At 39.1% G+C, this 19,911-nt stretch overlaps 3 protein-coding genes across 5 annotated transcripts; all 3 read right to left on the reverse strand.

Moving 5' to 3' along the window:
• Positions 1–112: 112 nt before the first annotated feature.
• On the reverse strand, positions 113–4,257 carry LOC103446463 (internal alternative NAD(P)H-ubiquinone oxidoreductase A1, mitochondrial-like). Of its 2 annotated transcripts, none has more exons than XM_008385583.4 (9): positions 3,757–4,257; positions 2,331–3,013; positions 1,961–2,174; positions 1,669–1,829; positions 1,502–1,567; positions 1,254–1,417; positions 1,034–1,148; positions 545–724; positions 113–456 (listed from the first exon to the last, which is right to left on the reverse strand). In XM_008385583.4, exons 2-9 carry the CDS (start codon positions 2,925–2,927, stop codon positions 301–303), a joined length of 1,653 nt encoding a protein of 550 aa, XP_008383805.3. In that variant the 5' UTR covers positions 2,928–3,013; positions 3,757–4,257; the 3' UTR covers positions 113–300. The 2 variants fall into 2 exon arrangements, with proteins under 2 accessions (XP_008383805.3, XP_017190311.3); XM_017334822.3 differs by having other exon boundaries at positions 4,036–4,253.
• A 1,056-nt stretch (positions 4,258–5,313) lies between these two features.
• Positions 5,314–7,628, reverse strand: LOC103446464 (endonuclease 1). Its single transcript, XM_008385586.3, has 9 exons — positions 7,484–7,628; positions 6,920–7,100; positions 6,720–6,827; positions 6,539–6,594; positions 6,327–6,410; positions 6,129–6,224; positions 5,972–6,036; positions 5,756–5,829; positions 5,314–5,652 (listed from the first exon to the last, which is right to left on the reverse strand). The coding sequence occupies exons 1-9, from the start codon at positions 7,613–7,615 to the stop codon at positions 5,510–5,512; spliced, it is 939 nt and encodes a 312-aa protein (XP_008383808.2). The 5' UTR covers positions 7,616–7,628; the 3' UTR covers positions 5,314–5,509.
• Positions 7,629–12,882: 5,254 nt separating this feature from the next.
• Positions 12,883–18,387, reverse strand: LOC103446465 (beta-galactosidase 8-like). 2 transcript variants are annotated; one of them, XM_070806640.1, is made up of 19 exons: positions 18,233–18,387; positions 17,913–17,985; positions 17,693–17,788; positions 17,457–17,569; positions 17,277–17,343; positions 16,990–17,082; positions 16,609–16,752; positions 16,289–16,377; positions 16,076–16,181; positions 15,857–15,944; positions 15,664–15,782; positions 15,357–15,521; positions 15,014–15,213; positions 14,770–14,876; positions 14,543–14,652; positions 14,197–14,415; positions 13,901–14,118; positions 13,454–13,781; positions 12,883–13,211 (listed from the first exon to the last, which is right to left on the reverse strand). In XM_070806640.1, exons 6-19 carry the CDS (start codon positions 17,074–17,076, stop codon positions 13,101–13,103), a joined length of 2,091 nt encoding a protein of 696 aa, XP_070662741.1. In that variant the 5' UTR covers positions 17,077–17,082; positions 17,277–17,343; positions 17,457–17,569; positions 17,693–17,788; positions 17,913–17,985; positions 18,233–18,387; the 3' UTR covers positions 12,883–13,100. The 2 variants fall into 2 exon arrangements, with proteins under 2 accessions (XP_070662741.1, XP_008383809.2); XM_008385587.4 differs by lacking the exon at positions 18,233–18,387 and having other exon boundaries at positions 17,913–18,230.
• Positions 18,388–19,911: the final 1,524 nt, after the last annotated feature.

The following is a 19,911-nucleotide window of genomic DNA, read 5'->3' on the forward strand; positions in this document are numbered from 1 at the left end:
TCAGACTCCTTTTTTTTTCAAAAGCACTTTTACAAAAAAGTTTACTAAACACTCTACTGATTTTTTTCACAACCGCTTATTCTCACAGCAACTTTTTTTCAAAGCACAGCAATATCAAACCAACCCTAAGAGATTGAGTTTAAATTGAACCAAAAATTTCACCCAATTCGACAAATTGAGAGATCAAGATCTTAAACCTCTAACATATGTAGCCTTTATATTCGGAAGAAGGCGAAACGAGGAGTGTTAAAATCACTAGCCTATAACACATGGCAATGGTGTGTGAGGTGACTTGTAGCATCAACCTATTCTCGAGTTATCTCTGCCAAAGACAAGAGTAGTAGCCCAGTTCACTGCAACATAGAACCTGTTCCTCCAGCTGACAACACGCGTCAGATAAGCGGAGCGCCAAATAAACCAGCTGAGAAATCCGGCAAGGGATATGCCCTTTGCATCCTGCAAAATTTTACTCAACAGGTTGAAGGAAAATGCTTGGCGGAAAAGCACACTGAAAGCGCTTGGCATAAAAGCACATTGCCCTTACCTTAGACTGGCGTAGATCAACCAAAGCCTTATAGCCTCCAACTGTCGCCATGCTTCCAAGGTGCTTGTACACAAATTGCTTCCCGAGAGGAATGTCTCTTGCGCTGAAGGCCTTCCCGGCATCCTGCTTTCCTATCCTGTTAAACAACTCCACCAGAAACTTTCCCTCGCGTTCTGCCACCTATTCGAAACAAAGTGAACTGGGTTAGTTCTAAGATGGCTTCACAGTTGCTCATTTGCTCTCTCTCTACGTCGATCTATCAGCAAGTCTGAAAATGTGAATTCGGTTGAAATATGCTAACAATGTGATAGCTATTTCGATTGGAATGCCTTACAAATTTTGATGTTAAACTCTTCTTATCTGTATATTTAGCCTTTGGCATTAGCAATTTTAACAAAACTCAAATATTGGATGCCATAGGGAATATGCATGAATTATGACAGGCTTGACAGCAATGTCTAGTTTGTAGAGTGAAAACATAATTCTAACCTGAGCTAAAGCCGGAAGCACTGGCCTCCCCGTATGCTCAAGAAAACCGGCGCAATCTCCTAGTGCAAACACATCTTCCACTGAAGGAACCCGCATCCAGCCATCAACACCAATCCTGTATCACTCAACAGAGTTGATTTTAGATCCTTGATCAATTGAATCGAAGGAAGAAACCGGACCTTGAAAAAGAGAGAAAGTAAAGAAATGCTGGTGGTTATACCTTCCACCCGGGGACTTTGGAAGATTAAGTTTTTTCACAAACTCTGAGGGACCAACACCGGTAGACCAGACCAAAAGGCCATATGGAACATCAGTTCCATCGTTGAGAACTATCTTCTTCGGATGCACTTCTTTCACAACGCCTCGCATAAGGCGAACGCCAGCCTGGTGCAAAAGTTCACATTTCAAATCAATCCCAAGAACCAACATGAAGTAGCCTCCAGAATGTTAGAAAGAAAATCAACTAACCTTGGTCAAGTGATTTGTTGCATATTGCCTTAAGCCAACATCAAACGATGACAAAATCTCGTTCGCCTGTTAAAAAAATTAACGAGAAAACAATCATTTGTTTCATAATTTGTCCACAAGAAGCCAGTGCAGAGTGCATAAATATAGGAGAGAATAACTGATTGTACCTCAATGAGTGTGACTTGGATGTAATCCTTAACGTGAGTATACCGTTCTTGGACATCTTTCATGATGAAATCACTCAACTCGCCACTGAACTCCACCCCCGTAGGGCCACCTCCAATAACAACACAATGCAGAATGCGTTTCCTTTCTTCCTCCAATATGCCTGCAAAGTAAAATGTATAAGATGTAAGAGGGAAGAACACCGATTCCTACCAATTGTATTTCACTCATCCTTGAGAGAGCAAAACCAAGTCTTCAAATAATTGTATACTCTGAGAGACATATAACACTCACCTGGATGTTCAGAGAGCATGAGGTTCAAGAGAAGCTTCTTCCTAATCTCTTGGGCATGATTCACTTCACGGAGGAAAAATGCATGTTCCTTCACACCCTTGATACCGAATGTCAGAGGCTCAGCTCCTGCAGCTATGACGAGCTTGTCATATGCAACTTTGAACCTATAAGGTTCATGAGATAAACCGCCATTGCTAACTGTCTCGCAGTAAACCTATACGAAAGAAGAACATTAACTTTTCTGTTGCTATGACCAAAAATCTAAATTAGTTAGTGTCCATTATGTTATGAATCTTAAGATAACTGAACAATGTAAGCAAACATTTCCCAAATTTGAAAATAATCAAGTTGATAACTATAGTTCCGTTACCTCATGTTTGTCTGTGTCAAGGCCAACGCAGGAAGCCAGGTAAAAGTATGAATTGGGACTCGTCGCCATTGCAGATTGTATATGACTAACAGGTTCAGCAACCGAACGAAATTCCAGGGTACCAACGCAAGTTGAAGCAAGTAAAGGAGTGAAGACCATGTGATTTCTCGGCGATATGCAAACAACATCATAAACCTTGGTGTCTAGTCCCTTGAGGAATCGACAAGCGGCCCAGCCAGTACCAAGGACCACCACTCTTGGCTTTTCACCCGGCCTGGTTGCTTCTAGTCCCGGATACTTGGGCTCATTACACTCCGAATCAGACTCCTCAACAATCCTTTCTGCAGAAGGGAACTGATAATTTGGAGTTATGCTTATTCCCCTGCTCCAGAATCTATTGTGATTCACCTTTGAAATGCTGGAGAGGTACGAAAGATTGTTGTTTCTAGTCTCACTTTCGAGTGAAGGTACGGAACAATAATTGCGTGTGGATGCTCGCTCACACAACATATCCTTCTCAATTGTGCGAGCGGATGCTCCTGATGACGACCTTCTGAATCCATTTCGAGCAGTCCTGGCAATCCTTTCTAATGCCATGTTCAGATGAAGCACTACTCTCCGAAACAAGATTAACAAGTACCCGTTGAACCTTCTGAAGAGAAGCAAATCGGTGCTTGTTCAACCTGTTGAAATTGAACCAAAGGAAGTGAGCTACGAAAACCGCTACTACTATCGGATCAACATTTGAGGGCAGAAATATATATAGGGAGATGAACTGGCCACTCGTAACAGATGGAGAGGTGAAGACAACAGGCAGGATAATTAGAGCAATACTACAATCAAAGAATGGTAAGATTATTAGCATATGACAACGATTCGTGTCGAAAATACCAGCTTACATTTGGCCATCAGCTGACGGCAGAAACAAAGAGAAAGGCTCTTGTAAATTTAGGAGGAGTTGAAGATCATAAAAAAAACAGATGTCTAATTCTTATGCATTGCTTGTAGAAATTAACATTTAGCATCAAATCAAGATCACACATGCACAAACGCCCCGGCGCTTGATTTCCTGTGTTCGACTCCCTCTCTCTCAATATCGCTCGTATCAAAAAATAAAAAACAACCCGGATGAGTCCATACATCCAGATTCATGAAATTTTCAAAAATTCAATAACTTAGCTAAGAAAATTGGACGGCATCCAGAAACAAAGCCACACAAACAGAACAACTCTGCTTTATACACAAAAATCAACACCAAAGGCATGAAAAATTCGATCTGAAAGCGAAAAAGACAAAAACTTTCAACCCCAAAAATCAAACACTAATCTAACAGCAACCCACCAGCATCATAATATGCAGATCACATCCAAAAACTAACCAAAAATCCAAAACAGTAAAAACGTAATCTTCGTGAAGCAGAATTTACAGAGATTTTGGAGCGATGAAATCATGAAAGTTGCCTGCTTTGGAATATCCCAGATTCTTGGAGCGTCTTCGTAGGGCAAAAAAATCAAAAGGGCCGTCGTGTCTGTTTATATAAAGGTGATGGGAGATCACAAAATATAAGAACCGATTCGGGAATTAAAAAGTTGGGAAATGAAGAGGGAGTTTGAAGGGACCGACTTGCGACGCAAGGAAGGTTGTTGAGATTCGATATGTAAATATATTAAATATTAGGCAGTAAAAGAATGGAAAAGGTCCGTACTTGGCATGTTTTCTCGTTCTCTGTGGGAAAATCGAAATGTGGAAACCGGAAAGAAAATGCAGAGAGAGAGTGGTAGCAAATACGACGATGTTTCGTTTGGGGGTGTAATGGAGACTTCAGTGGGTCCCACTCCCATGAACTATTTCCCCTGCTGCTAGCTGTCTGTGTGTGTAAAACCTTAAACCCTAGTTGTTTGGTGAGAGAGGTGGAAGAGACAAAGTCAAGGTTTGATCTAGGTAGGCGGCATTGAATACAATTTGTCTTGTCTCCCACGATATCGGGTCGTACTTTTGAACTTTCCTTTTCTTAATTTCTGTGGGTCGAAAATGGCCCTTCCCCCAAAGGCTCACTACTAGTAACCAATAGCTTTACTCAAATCGGCCCTATGACTAGGAGGCCCAAATCCAAGTCTTTTGAGTGTTGTTGTGTGGCGGAAAGAGGCATTCTCTACTACGCATCAAAATATTTACACATCATTTAACCTAACAGGGTCTAACAGCTCTTGTTCAAACTATATACAAATAGATGGACGGAATCGATAAAAGCATTATGAACGTCTATCTATTTGGTACAGTTGATTGACAACACGACCTTAATTTTAATTGATTTGTTGTAAAGCTGAGCTGATATTTACGTAGTGTTTTATAATATAAATGGTTCCGATCATATAAATGAAGTTCTGTGATTCGGCAAAGATTTAAATTAAGGAGAAAATCCTCCTCAATCTTAAGGAGCCAAGCTCCTCTCATAAATATATATATTTTTTTAGGGAACTTTAATGAAAAACTCTCGGTAATGTTCACTTTAACGAAAAACCACATTTTTACACTAAAAAGTCAATCATGGTACTATTCACTTTACCCTTTATTTTGTCCTTATCATTAAAACTCAAAGTTTTCAAGCCATTTTCATTAGTTTTTTTTTTTTTTTTTTTAAGCTCCTCTCATCCAAGAAAATACTAGTGTAAAGTAAAGGGAAGTCAAAATGGAGTTCCATCAACCATAATGTGAAAAATGTGATTCCTAATTTTTCGAAGATTTTTGTGTACTTCATAAGTAATAACACCATCTTCAGCTTTCTATTTGAACCACAGGAAGTGGTCTAGTGGTAAGAGTGCGGATTCCAACTCCCAAAATATAAAAAATAGGGAGGTTTCGGATTCGAGGCTCCAAGTTGGTGAGTCTGCTTGACTGTGGCCAAGGAGAGGCTAAAAATGAAATGCCTCTGTGGCCAAGGATAGGTTGTCCCCCTTTAAAAAAAAAAAAAAAGAACCTTCGATTTGGACATGTGGAAGTCGTCCTCCTTTTTCATTTAATATGACTTTAGCACATATATACATTAGCATTTTAGCAATGAAGTGGAATAACAAGTTTTCAACACACGCAAGTACTAATTAGAATGTCATGTCTTCTTCTAGCTAGGGTTCAATCTTCATGCTTGAGTTTGATTAGCAACTTCTGGTTAGTTGATTAGATTAGGTGGGTGAGTGTGATGCTTCGTCAGCAACTTCTGTCTCTTGACCGGAAGAAAAGACGCGATTGAGGATGGCCGCCAAGCGAACCCCGCCTTGAGCAATCCTCTTCTCCACCACAGGTAGCCGAGAAAGGAAGTAATTCTCTAAAAAATTTCAATCACATCATTGATTAGTTAACAATTGAAATTTGGGAGTGTGTATGTGTAATGTATGTACACTGGTAAAAATGTACTTGCGTGTATATACCTGTAAGAGTATCACCCACCCCAACGTCCTTGTAACCCCACTTGCAAGCTATGTTTATACTCTCCGTAGCATACCTAAGTACATACGTAACAAGGTATATTTCAACACTAATATCGACCACCAAAATATCAAAGCTATGTATGTCTGTACGGACATGTGTGTGCTCGTGCACACTTGTGTATACGTATGAGACCATGAACGTTGATCAAAGCTTACTTGTTTATACATGAATGTTGATCATCGCAATGTTTCCATGATGTAACATCATCAGACCAGATTCCCTGTTAACATAGTTAATAATTAATTCAAACATATAATTCCATGTATCGATAGATCCCTTGTAATTTAATAATTAATAAACATTGGTTCTTACATCTGTGATGTTCCCCTGTATGTCTTGTAGGAGGAGTTCCATGTCTTTGTCATAGTAGTCCTTCATAGCTTGTAGTATAATCTCCCTATCCCATACCTGCACAAACAAGACATTTCGATTTTTAATAAATAATGGATGTTCGTTCCATAGCCGGACTACTATTTGGTTGTTCCAAGAGCGACAACTTCAAGGGCTTACATGGTGAAGATTGGATTTGTGCTTGTACCAACGCAAGTCTATCGTGTTTCCTCCCTCATCTGTCGTGAACCCGACATGCATTGGCTGCCAAAGGATGCACGAAGACCATTAGAAACAAAAAAACTTGGCAGAAATTCATATAAATTACATCCCAAGATATCTAAAAAATAACATTCATATTTGCTGGAATTGCCCACAGGTATGTATATTACCTGATGGATATCTCCCATAAAGTGTGACAAGAAAAGCAAGGCCTCAGTCATATTATCTGCAAAGATATTCAAACACCAAACAAACTTTGATATTATTGTCCGTGCAATACAAGAAATTAGACATTGACAAACCCTAAAGCAATATCATCAATCTATATGTAAGAAAATCGGGGTTCCTTACATCGACGGTCAGATGTTCCTTCTGTGTAGTGTGAAAGCTGAGAGGTGAAGTTTTGGACGGCACCAGCAACACACATGTTCTTCACGCCATGTTGATCATGACAATCCCCTATTTTTTTTTCAAAACCAAACTTTGCCTTAATGTTGCTTTCTTGCTAATCAAGCAGTGCTAAATACTAATTAGGCAGGGGGAAGCTTTACTTGAGTAGTCAAAGGTGCAAGCATTATCCGGTGTATCGATGAAGTGAAGCGGGCTAGTCCATCTGTATCTGTACCAATGCCTGACCTGATCCGGCCATACGCAGAGAGCTGATAAATCACCATCAACGTTGTGAGGTAGTAAATTTCGAACAGCTTCTGCGGCCTCGGGCTTTAGAAGTGCCTGCAGTTTATCACTAATTAATCAGGATATTTGAAGGATTTTCTTTGAAAACTCAAAATCTAGAACTGGTCAGCTTGCATTTTTGCTTTCCTTTTCCTAAGGGCATGCAAATTGTGCAATCTGGATGATAACAAAGATTAAAAAAGAAATTCTAATTAAGTTATTTGTAATTTTGATAGATTAAAAATATGACATGAAAAAAATGTTTAGACGTGTAAATTACAAAGAGTGATAGATGTTACATTCTCTTTGGACAACTTGGACTCTAGGGCAACTCATTTAACGGAAATTCTCTCATGCAGACTCTAATGGTGCACATCAAGTGTGGGCTCGTGTGGTTGATGCCATTAAGGTCCACATAAGAAACTACCTCGCTTATTTACCTGCGCAATCCGGCACGTCATAATATGACCCTCTTTGCTCCATCCTTGAGCTCTTGGAACTAAAATGCAAACAAAAGCCAACAAAACAAACCAATGGAAGGACAATCTCCCAAAGTATCTGTACGTCTCCATCTTAATTCTCTCTGTTGACACTACTATACTTATATACAGATTATTTATAGGCCCAGCAGAAGGAATCTTATGTTAACTTACAAGTCACCAAAGGTATTCAATGAGTACAAGTTTCGGCTTCCAACTAATTTATGTACACCAAAAGTCATTCTTTAACACAAGCAAGGTGGGGATGAGTTGGAGCACAACATATTAGGGATTTACTGAGAATTAGGTTAAATTGCACTAATAGTCATTGCAATTTAGTCAGATTTTCGATTTCATTGGTGTAGATTTTTTTTGTTGTATTTCGTTATTGTAGCTTCATTATGTTTTCGCTACAATCCAATTCGTCAACTAAGTTGATTTCTCCATCCATTTTTGTTGCGCATCTTCTTGTTTGGAAAACTCATTTTAGAAGTACGGATTAAACTAACGGTGTTAACTGAATGAAATTACAAGGAAGAAAGTGAAAATTGAGATGAACTACAGGGATTATAAGTGCTATATATTTAGAATAATGTTAGATACATTAAATTTGTAAACAAAATTTTGGAAACTAAAGGACATGGAAGTTAATAATTGGTATATTACTTGAGCATTGATAAACGTGTCAATTCCTACTGATGACACATCATTTAATTTGGAAAATTTGTTTCTAAATTTAATTTCCCTAACATTACCTATATATTTAGCCTATGACTTGACGAGTTGGTATACGTGGGAGGTCTCTCCCATAGGGGAGCTTCCACCTGTGAGCAATAATGGTGGGCCCCACTTTATGTGTTCCTCTGAAGGTCTTTCCCTATCCTTTTATCTTCATGCTTCAGCAAATTTTTCTGGGATTTTTTGAAAAGTAACCATATTTTAGATCCCATATAGAATTATAACCACCATTTTAGTTTTTTTATAATTCTAATAAGGTGAGAAACCAGAAGGTTGCAAGAGAGTTTAAAGGAGTTTTTGTTGTGAGAAACCCTAATATTAAGGGTACATTAGTACTTTTACGTCAAATTTTGGTTAGAATTATCATAAAACTAAAATAGTGGCTATAATTATATATAAGATCTAAAATATGGTTACTTTTCCAAATTTCTCAATTTTTCTTGCTCTCTTTTTTTTTTTTTGGATAGAGGAATTTTTTTGCTTGAGAAGAGAAAACACGGCTGAGGGGTGGCAGCCACACGGACCCCACTTTGAGCTAGCCTTTTCTCCACAACAGGTAACTGGGAGAAGAAGTAATCATCTCACATGATAACAACAAAATTAGATGAGAAAATGATCCATTTCCATACGATGCGGAGAAAAGTGGATGTAAGAAATATTTCTAGGACAGGCAATTATGTAGGTATAGGTTTGTCATTGCTGCAGTAGTCAGCTAGAAGTCTATTATTTTTCATTTGCAAAAAGAGCCTTCCATGCAATTGAGATGATACAGTGATAGACAGTATTCTAAGTCAATCACGCACTATCATGTGTGAGAATTAAAAACACTGTAAAGTTAGGCTTGAAACTGAGGCTAGGTTTTTCACCATTTTCTCTCCTATGATGTTGTGTACTTTACCCTTTCCAGGATAGTGAAAGAAAACTTCTATAGGGTCCTGTTGTGAAAAAAGCGAATCTTCAACAGAAAATGGAACATACCGGCCGCTCAATGTGCTTCCGGATGTATCATTTTTGTAAGCATATTTGCATGCCAAACTAATGATTTCAGAAGTATACCTATCTTTTATGTCCAGCAGAATCACGGCAGTCTCCTATTGAACAAGGGCATAACATTATCCTTTACTTTCAGATTGAAAAACTGTGAATTGCTGACCAGTGATCACACTTGCACCATATACACCAGCACGCACAAGCTGCTAAACCAATATGTTCCATACTCGAGAATCCCATGAGCATATAATTAGAGAAACGTTCGTATACGTAAACCATACTACATTAACATTCATATAATTACTGCAGCATTTCATTGTAGTTACACTTAAAATCCGGTGCGTCAACGTACTGTGAAGGACTACTCCATCACCAATGGTAGCTGTGTAGTAGTGTCTCATCATCAGGCCTGGAGAAAACTTCCGCAAGATCACCTTCAGCAGATGCCCATCGCGATTCTTTCACCGCAGCTAGAGCATCTTCATTCTTCACTCAGAAATCCAGGGATAAAACAAGGGCAGGAAGCTGCGTGAAGATGTTGAGCATCGTCCAAATTAACAATGTATAGGACTGCACTGCACTTATTGATAGATAGGACCACGACCACCCATGGGGGTGCGACCTTGTTGATTAGGCCAGAAAGGACACCAACGTTGTCCAACAGGTAGTCCTTGAAGAAACTGATCAGATTGAGGGTGGTTTGATGCAAAGAAGGCCACTACAAAATTTGCAAGATTGCAGAGCTCAGTTTACTGCGCAGTAATTTTTTTGCTATTATTTGATTATTTTTTTGTTCAATAAAAATTTGTAAAATTAGGAGCTGAGTTTTTGCTGTAATTGATAAAGATTCAGTTACTTTTGTGTCGTACTTTGATGTTTCAAGAATTAGATTATGACATAGGAAAAGATGCCAGCTTTGGTTTCGACTCATGGGCCAATATCAATCATCCAAAGAGATGATGTTGTGCAAGACAAGCTGTGAGGAAAGCCCACAAGAAACATTCCAACTCTTTCTCACTCGCGCAAGGGAAGGGAAACGTGTCAGGCTTTGCACGAAGAGTTTGGAGAAGGAGGTAGATAACCACCTCCACTACGGTGGACCACTAAGAAAGAGGGAGAGAAGGACATGTCGTGGTACTTGTTCTCCAAGCGTCGTAGTCCTATAAATATGGAGAAGAGTCAAAGAGCAAGGTACGCAAGAAAAACCCAAGGCTAAAGAACATAAATCCAATTGACTGACTAGAGCGTCGAAGTATCTCTTGCAGGTACCCCCGCCTAGACAAACTTCAGAGAAAGACTGTTCGTGGACACCACTCACGAGGGATTCGGCAAATGTGAGGATTATGGTCAACGAATCTGTAGAGGTATTTCTTCCTGAAAAAAATTTCACTCCAACAGAATCTAGACTAAAAATTTTACACACTTTATATCATGCGAGGACAAAGTCTACAAGTGTCAATTAACAATCAAGTACATAACAAAACCTAGCTAGCTCGGAATAGCAACGTTACATGTATATACATAATAATCGATACTACACATACGTAGAGACATGGACTATGACATTCAGACCAAGTATAGTCATGGTGATGGCAGGTGGGTGGGTGGGCGGCTAATGTGGCAGTTTGAATTATTTGAGCTAGCTTGCTCCCGTCGTTTCAGGATCGGCCACCATGGGAGTATGAATGGGAAGTAGTACCACCTTTGGCCATCGTTTCATAAGAAACCTTAGTTTTCCAAGCTTCGATTAGCGTTCCTGCAACACCGTTGAACTTGACAATGTGTTGAAACAATTCTAGATACAAGATATCCTCATCATTTGGGTCCAAAGCAAGCACACGTAACTCGTTACGAAAGCGGCTGTCAAGAGCCCATTTGATGGGGAGCGGATTAAGCGTAACCATACTTTTCAGGTTCACTCTGCCTCCTAATCTCCAATAGCATTTGCCTGCTGCAGCCTGATCATCTTTCACGTAATCCCAAGCACACAGATCACGAAAGGAACCTGAACTATCTAGAACGAGCAGGCACATTCGCATATAAGATCCTGATGATGATCTAAACGCACCTAGGAAGTCAGATTCTACTGCATCTTCACCTTCAGGCTTATCAATGAAATGACAATTAATATAATTATTACCATCAACAGTACTAGTAGTACTACTACTAGTAGGACTCGCGGGAGGAGGAGTGATATAGTTTGCGTAGGGATCCAGACCAATAACAAAGCCATCATCGCTCAAGAAGTACAACATTCCATTGAAAACAACCGCCACATGCATTTGAACCAAATTACCAACAAAAAAATACTCTATTTTTTGGGTATAATACAACTCTTTCTGTCCATTTACGAGTCTCGGAAGCAAAAAATCTCCGCTTTGAATTGACCTAGGGATGAATTACACCTTTCATCTCTATCATTAGGAATAATTATTTGCACAACCCTGTACCTACACTGATCGTCACAAACACGACGTTCATGAAGGTTGTTGTAGGGATTGCACATGAGTCCAACGATTACTTTCTTGGTGCATTGAGGAGGGGGAGGAATGGCATTCCATTGCATGGTGTATGGATAATCCTGTTGAAACCACCTCGTCCCGGAGCAAAAAACAAAGTTGTTGTGAGCTGCTACCACAACGGGTTCACCTCCTTCAGCTATTTTCTTGACAGGCCCTTGAATACAAGGGAGGAAACTCAAGGACAAATTGCACCGCAGCCGGCTGCCGCGGAGTACTCTTTTGGGCGCCCAAGGGTGCTCGGACGTGGTAAAGAAATCCCTCAAGTCTATTGGATTCGTGAAGATTAGACTACGCGTAACGGGCCTCTGCTTATCAATTTGGACACGCAAAAAAGGGTCATCAAAACGAGGATTATCAACAACGAGACTGCACCAACGTTTGGACACGCACATGCACTCAACTGCGGATTTCCAGGAAAGCCGACGAAGGATTTCAACCAATATGGAATCATGGAGAGAGTCGAGATATATATATATATATATATATATATATATATATATATATCTATATATGTATATACAGCGTTTGCTAGTAATCTTGATTGTACAAGTGAAATACGAATCCCAGTAGAAAATGAATTCTGAGTACAAAACTGAATGTAAATAAATCATTTTGGAAATTGGAAACTAGCTAATAGGGTTTATTTTTTAAGCGATACGTTAATCGTAATTCAAGTGTTCGGACCATGGTGGCCGAAAGGAAACCGCGTGATAGCTATGCTTTGGTGGGTATAGCTATCAAAATCGTGGGGATGGTTCCGTGTGGGTTCTTGCCGAACGATTTGCGAATGCATCTCTACACTGCATATGCTCAAAAGAGAATGTGTCAGCAAAAGAAGAGACTGGGTTGTATCGAAGTAGCAGTTTAACATATAGGATATCCAATGCAGCTTGGGAGCCTTGGAAGCCTGACATTATCAACATCCTTGTATCAGATGGTGGTTTTGTATGCAGCTGCCGCCTTGCGGATGCGGTACAAAGGTCTAGAGAACAAATGGGTAATTGTTAGGGAGGTGGGAGAACAATGTGTGGACTGCAATTGTTGCTGGCAAGGTGAAAACTGTGATCTACATGTCTTTTCCGTTATCTTAGGCAGCAGAAGCTCACCGGCTCTTGGAAAGCAGTCAGCATATCGGAAAGATACTGCTGCTTGTGTGATCATATAATTGTTATTAAGTAATCAAGTGAACAAAATGGTCCAGACCTCGTGATGTCGGGTCTATAATAATGCTGAATGCCCTTCTCTCGACATTCATGCAAAACTGATCCATCTTATTAATCTATAACAGTGTCGTCTTTAATCGCCATTTAGGGTACGAAGTGGAACTTTCATTCACTGCAAATAGCTTCGACAGCTAAACTCTTAAGCACTCCAGGGCAAGGATCGCCCAAGGTTGCAGCGGAGATAGGGATTGAACATCCTTCTTGGCCAAGGCAAGCCTGCAAGTCCATTGAAACGAGCAAAGGTGTTAAGCATGTTTAAGCCCTCTCTAATTAGAAACTACTATTTGCAATCCCGTTTCACTCCCTTGCACCCGGAAGTCAATATTTCATAGTTTTCGACTCTTAAAAAGAGGAGTGCAAGAAGCTCATTGGAGGGGAGTGTGAATAGCATTCCCCTACGAAAACATATGAGTTACTGGTTCAACATTATAATATGAATAAGCTGAGGTTTCGCCTACCTGCTGAACGATTGATAAGATGTCAGCACTGCAAGCTCCCGAAGCGAATGTGCCACAATTTCCAATAGGAGTTCCAAAGCTAGCAAAATTGATTGAAGTGATACTCCATCCTCGTTCGCAGGTCAGTTGAACTTCAGGGTTTTGAGATATAAGTTCCGAGTTTGGTTTCCAAGAACTGGCAGGCGGAGGATCAGTCTCGGATACATGTGCACATATTTCTTGGCCAGTTTTTGTCCTCAAAGAAATCTTTGAAGGGTCACCACCAAGCTCTTCGTGGAGAACTAGAAGGTTATCTCCGGTATGTACCCATGTACGGGGAATATGATACCTAAACATTATGTCTTTGCATTTGTTAGTAAATCTACGTGCAAGAGATGCATAATACTGCATCGTGCAAAATATATACAGGACTACAAAATGAACAAAACCAGCAATGTTCACTCTTACAGAGTTTGAGCCGGTTGACCACAGTTCCTTAGACATTTAGATGCGTTATAGGCTCCTCTGTAGTCACAATCACTGCCATTTACGCAACCAGTTGATGGCGAGAGGTAGGCTTGCCAATATCTCCCTACACTCTGCCCGTTAACCCACGCTTGTCCCTTTCCCATGCTAGCAAGATTTAACGCCAAAGGACCCTTGCCTTCAGGAGCAAGGAATGAAACCTGAGGATGAGAAGAACATCAATTGAAGCGGGTGAAAAGGAAACAGAAAAACATCAGTCAAGCATGCCAACTACTTACCTTGTACCATATCAAACTCTGATTAAGTGGTGGAGCAGCCCCTGTAGTCCACAGTGAACTGTTTGCAAGGCTTATGTTATCCAATCCAAGGTATTCCCCCTCAAGTCCCACCTGGTAGGTCCATTCTTCAAAAGAAAAATCATTTGTTCTGTTCTTCAAGTCTCTAAGAACAACAGAAAAGATTCCTGCTCCTGCAACATCGAACCACGGCCCGTAATTCTGGAAAATAACAGAGATTTAGTAACAGTAATTACTGCATAAAATTTCTGAATAGTTACACACACTGTGTTTATATAAGCAGAGGAAACGGTGCAAAGATGGCTGTTAACAAACAGTTTTTACGTACCTGTACACCAATCATCATACTCAACAAATCTATTGTATTGTTTCCGTGGTTTAGAGTAATCTTCTCATCAACGATGAAACTTGCATCTTCATGGTTACCATATCCAAATCCTTCAAGATAGCGATATAAAATGTTCATTTAGATGCACAAAGGAACGTAAGATTCAAAGCTTCCGAATAATTAGATGGTCAGTTTTTCGCTTCTCTGCAATTCAATAGACTACTTACCCACAAGTCTTTTATTTACGAAAACTAGGGCTGCATGTCCCAGACTCTCGATGTGTAAAAAAAGTTCTTCCTCTTGACGGGTTATTATGTTTTCATTCACATTAATGCTGCCAGTATGGTGAAGCACATTCAAGAACATGTCAAATTTTGATAAGAACAAAAATAACTATAATGCAAGTATGCCAAGGATTTGGATTGCACTGTTCTGATGAGCTCAGAAGATGATCAAAACTGGATTCTTTACCTTATTGTATACCATAAATAATCACTAACATCTTTCGTAGTACTTATCTGCTCCAGTAAGCCTGAGTCAGTAAATGAATTGTTACTCCAAGTACCAACTCTCTCTTTATACCAACTCCATGAAGCTGGTTCCAGTATAAAATCATGTACACCGGGTGTGAGGGCGAAAGGAGAATGTCCAATATTTCTTTGTGAGACAACCTTCAATTGTGACACATTTAGGAGAGGAAAAATAATCAGGCAAATGTTAGGTTCAAGAGATTCTGGGACATTCTGTTTTGTGCTAAAAGAAGTTGCTAGTCCGGATTGGCCCATGATATACTAAATTGCAACAGGATCCGTACCTTAGCGGTGTTAAATATAACATTCTTACAATCCGGAAGGATGCTCACAGACCAAGCTGGAAGGAAATAGATATTTCCATTAAAAGTGACATTTGCATCTGAACTACTGTCATAATTAGCAAGAAATGCCGCACACTCATTGGATGTTTTATGGTAGATATGTGCCTGATGAAAGAAAAGGGAAACCCGAAGTTAGGATGGAGTGAGAGATATGAACAAGAGAAAACAATGGTTAAAATTGAGTCTTCGAAAACAAATTGATTTTAAGTCCAGAAAACATATAAGGATCTTGAAATATGTCGCACACCTCTAAATTAGTACCAAGTTTCATTTGTGTCGGATCAGAGCTGATCATATATTCTTCACACTGTTTTATTGCCAGGTGCAAGTCACGCAGATGTCCCCATTTTGGCTGTCTAAGAAAACCTGCATAAGATGCTTCAGAAGATGAAACAACAAAAGGAGATGTGCATATCAAACTAAGTGTTGGATAAAGTTACCATATTCATCTATAGGAGCATCATAATCATAGCTCGTTGCAACCAAAGGGCCTCCAGCAGTTCGCCCAAAGTTGGTACCGCCAAAATACTGCAAGGAAATGTCGGAGAATGAAGACATTATGATGATGTTTATGGAATTATATGGTGATGAAAATGCTAACATCTACCAATCAAGGCTAGAACTAGAGATAGTAGAGAAAGAGAATCTGTGTAGCTTACCATGTAATAGTTTTGAAAAGTGCCACCTGTTTCGAAAAATCGTGCAACAGCAAAAGCAAGGTCCTCAACAGGTCGAAAGGGGATTGGATTGCCAAATCCAAGGAACCTATACATTACATATGAAATTCAACAACCTGTACTTCCAAGTGAACTCCAGAGAGGACTCCTGTATCCTATACACAATTTGATAGGCTAAATAAGCAAAGATCTTACCATCCACTGTAATTCTCTGTCCACATCTTCGGTTTGGATGGGGAATTTGGAGTAAACTCATCGCAATAAAATCCATTGCATGTGTTTATCTGCAGGTAATTTATAAAACTAATGAATATCTCGGGAGTTTGCTCTCCAACGAAACCCCTTCAACCCTTAAACTGGAATCAAGGAAAGAACAATGAAAAGGAGGGAGAAACTCTGAGAAGATATATCTAGATGCCTCATAAGTTAAAAGGTAATTTTACTTCTTGAAGAAAAGCAGTGCTCTTGATACATAGGCTACACCTTTTCATGAAAAATCAAGTTCAAACACTCACAACTGGATCCGGGGCATCATCTTGCACACACATCACCCAAGGTACAGATGTATTGAGACTAACAGCAGTTTCTGCAGCCCATTTGACATATAATTCTCCGCCAACCCCATAGGACCCTTCAACATTTCCAAATTCATTTTCAACCTGTGAGAGCACATATAAGAATGCGATTGAAGAAATAAAAATTGAGTAATGCAAAATAAAACTGTCATTTTTGTTAGCCTGATTACTACATCAAATTGCATAAGAAAACACCACGAGTGCCCTAGCGAAGTTTTGGATACATAATCTGCACAACCATCTTATCACTATATGTCTCGATCCGAATCTGACTCAAAATACATGCAGTTGGTAAATTGGCTAACCGTCAAAGGGAAGCACCTGAGTAAGAATGATTGGGCCTCCTTGTGATGCAAAGAGATTCTCCATTTTCATCATTTCAACAATTTTTGCAAGAAATATCTTCATTTCCTTCTGCATTTTGACAAGTATAAAATTTACCCATCCATAAGACTCAAAAGGAAACCACTTGAAATTTGGGCATTAATTTGAACAACTTTCTTTTAAAAGCATAAGCAATGGAAATAAAGATGGAAAAGTAAGTGGTCCGGTTTTACTCATGAAGAAACCATTCCCACAGCCAAGTATAATATAAACATATCAAGTACCTTAAAAGGTGCATTTGTTGTGCGAAACTGAATTCCGGGAATAAAGTGTAACCAAATTGGAAATCCCCTGTCATAAGATAGCAACGTCTGAAGAATCAGTGCAATGCTAAAACAGATTGGAACATACAAAACTAAGAAACTGATGCCGGTGCAATGAACATCACAAGAAACAAAACAAACCCGTAGTTCCATTCAGCACAAGAATACGGGCCAATCCTCAAATGAACTAGAAGGCCTGATTCTTGGACTGTCTTCACAAATTTCACCAAATCAAATCTGCCTTCAAAGTAGTACTATGTAAAACGAAAAAATCCGTCAAACTAAAGACAAATCTAGTGAGAAAATAGTTGTCAATAGACCTAAAGGACTAACTAGCTAACTGAGAGGCTGCAATTGCTAGGGTTACTTATATATACCTGGCCTTTTACTGGCTCATGGTAGTTCCAAAAAACGTAAGTCTCAATCACGTCTATTCCCCCTTCCTTCGCTTTCTTAATAATTTCCGGCCACACCTGCATTGCCCCCCAACAAGAACAATCCCACCTTGTCAGTATAATTCACCCTCTAATACCCTTTTTCAAAGGTTCTCAATAAGCACATTGCAATCACATAAACAAAAAGATGTTTAGAACTCACCTCCGGAGTGGTTCGAGGGTAATGAAAAGAGCCCGACTGCAAAATCCGCCGCTTCCCATCAATAACCAGTGCTCTGTGGTCATATGTCACGGTGGCAGAAACCACAGTTTCAGTGAAATAACCTTCAAAAACTAAAAGGACAAACAGAACTAATGCTACCCAATTCTTGCTCCCCATCATTCAATTCAACAAAATTCACAAAACCCAGAATTCGAAAAAATCCCAAAAATTTCAAAAACCCCTCAAAGATTAGAAGAGCATGATGAACTGGGTATTCGATTGTTTTGTTTGTTGGCACTGAAAAATGCAAAAGATCGTACCTTGATGATTATGCAGACCGACGACATATACCAAGCTTGGTTTTTGGAGGGAAGCTGATGCCTTTTTCTGTTTTGGTTGGAAGAAGAAAACAAAGGCGTTGCTGTTAAGTGATAAAACAGAGATAGTTTGCTTCATTTTCGACCGTTAATTTGGGCAGCTTCAAAAATAACTTGTCATTCAAATCAGTTCGAGTTGAGAGTCTTGAGACCTTAGATTTAAAGATGAATTTCATTAGACCGCAATGTTAATGATTATTTTGGTCTTTATATTGTAGAGGGGAATTGGCCATTAGAGGATGATTACAAATCTCTTTTGTTGTAACGGAAACATTAACACAAGTAACAAAATCAACACAGAAAATAATATGTGAAGTATCTCAAATGCCCATGTATATTTACCACATAAATTTGTGGTACATATAAAAACATTCGAGACATTGTCCATGCTAAAGTTCATGTTGGTCGTTTTGTTGATTTTCTTATTTCAAACAAGGTTTGTAATCTTGTCCAACAATTACCGTTTTTTCATTTGAAGAGAAGTATGATATTTGTCGTTTTAAAATATTGAGTTTGTCTTGGCGGTTAAGATTTTCTTTATCGACCGCATTACAATCACTTAAACAAACAGATTTTAAAACTCACCTCCGGAGTCGGAATGCTTCGAGCATGATGGATAGAACCCGACTGCAAATTCCGATCATTTCCGTCGATAATCCGTGCCCTATGATCATGTGTCACAGAGGTAGAAAGCACATCGTTAAATATTCTATCCAACCAAATACAAAATGGATTTGTATAGACTGGGGATTTGCACCTGTGCATATGGTACAGGCACACGAGCCAAACTTGAGGCCTGGCAAACTTTTTTGGTGACAAATCGTTATGTACGGATAACTACTTAACTTTGTGAAGTAATTTCAAATTAATTTCAACATTTTAAAACATTCTAAATAATTATCTAATGTTTTAAAAGTTAGACATTCGTTAGGTCACCGATATTAAGTGATGACTTTACCATCACTGACGAACGATGTTTCTAGCATTAAACGATGGGGTGAGCAAATATTAAAGTTGATGTATGCTAATCATTGTCCTTAGAGCTATAATTCATCAAATAGACTAAGCGAGAGCCTTGTGCACTGGGTATGACCTTTGAGCAGCCTTTCCATAAATGGGGGTAAGGCTAGCCGACATTCACCTCTCTCAGACCCTGCGTAAAGCGGGAGCCTTGTGCATTGGGTACGACCTATGCTAATCATTGTCCTTAGAGCTATAATTCATCAAATAGACTCTTTTTAGCAAAACTAAGTCATAAATTTGTTAAGCTAAACTGCGTCGATTTAGAGATTCAAAACTCCATAAATGACTTGAGAATAAAAATCCGTTTTAGTAATTGTCCTCATCATAATCACTTAGCATTAGTGAACCAAGGAGATGTCCACTTTTCAAAACGTTAAGTGGTTATTTAGAATTTTTTAAAATGTCAGAACAATTTTAAAATCACCTCCAAAATTTGAGTAATTATTCAAACTTAACCCTTATTATTAATATAATTTATGGGTCCATTTATTGTCAAAGTTTTAACGACAGTGACAGAATAAAGGGTAAAGTAAATAGTACCAGTATTAATTTTTTAGTGTAAAAATATGATTTTTCGTTAAAGTGAACAATACCGAGAG

Source organism: Malus domestica, chromosome 10 (assembly GCF_042453785.1).
Source record: "Malus domestica chromosome 10, GDT2T_hap1".
NCBI classification, from domain to species: Eukaryota; Viridiplantae; Streptophyta; class Magnoliopsida; order Rosales; family Rosaceae; genus Malus; species Malus domestica.

What these genes read in the sequence shown, in the direction of transcription:
- LOC103446463 (XM_008385583.4), bottom strand. Translation starts at nt 2,927, where the DNA reads ATGGCATTAGAAAGGATTGCCAGGACTGCTCGAAATGGATTCAGAAGG. An exon ending in TCCAAGTCACACTCATTGAG is followed by an intron (nt 1,568 to 1,668) that starts GTACAATCAGTT and finishes TTTTTTTAACAG; the next exon opens with GCGAACGAGATTTTGTCATC. An exon ending in TGCTTCCGGCTTTAGCTCAG is followed by an intron (nt 725 to 1,033) that starts GTTAGAATTATG and finishes TGTTTCGAATAG; the next exon opens with GTGGCAGAACGCGAGGGAAA.
- LOC103446464 (XM_008385586.3), bottom strand. Translation starts at nt 7,615, where the DNA reads ATGGAGACGTACAGATACTTTGGGAGATTGTCCTTCCATTGGTTTGTT. An exon ending in TGACGTGCCGGATTGCGCAG is followed by an intron (nt 7,101 to 7,483) that starts GTAAATAAGCGA and finishes GATAAACTGCAG; the next exon opens with GCACTTCTAAAGCCCGAGGC. An exon ending in TTGCACCTTTGACTACTCAA is followed by an intron (nt 6,828 to 6,919) that starts GTAAAGCTTCCC and finishes AAAAAAAAATAG; the next exon opens with GGGATTGTCATGATCAACAT.
- LOC103446465 (XM_008385587.4), bottom strand. Translation starts at nt 18,092, where the DNA reads ATGATGGGGAGCAAGAATTGGGTAGCATTAGTTCTGTTTGTCCTTTTA. An exon ending in TGTGCTGAATGGAACTACGG is followed by an intron (nt 17,344 to 17,456) that starts GTTTGTTTTGTT and finishes ATCTTATGACAG; the next exon opens with GGGATTTCCAATTTGGTTAC. An exon ending in AACTTGGTACTAATTTAGAG is followed by an intron (nt 15,522 to 15,663) that starts GTGTGCGACATA and finishes TTCTTTCATCAG; the next exon opens with GCACATATCTACCATAAAAC.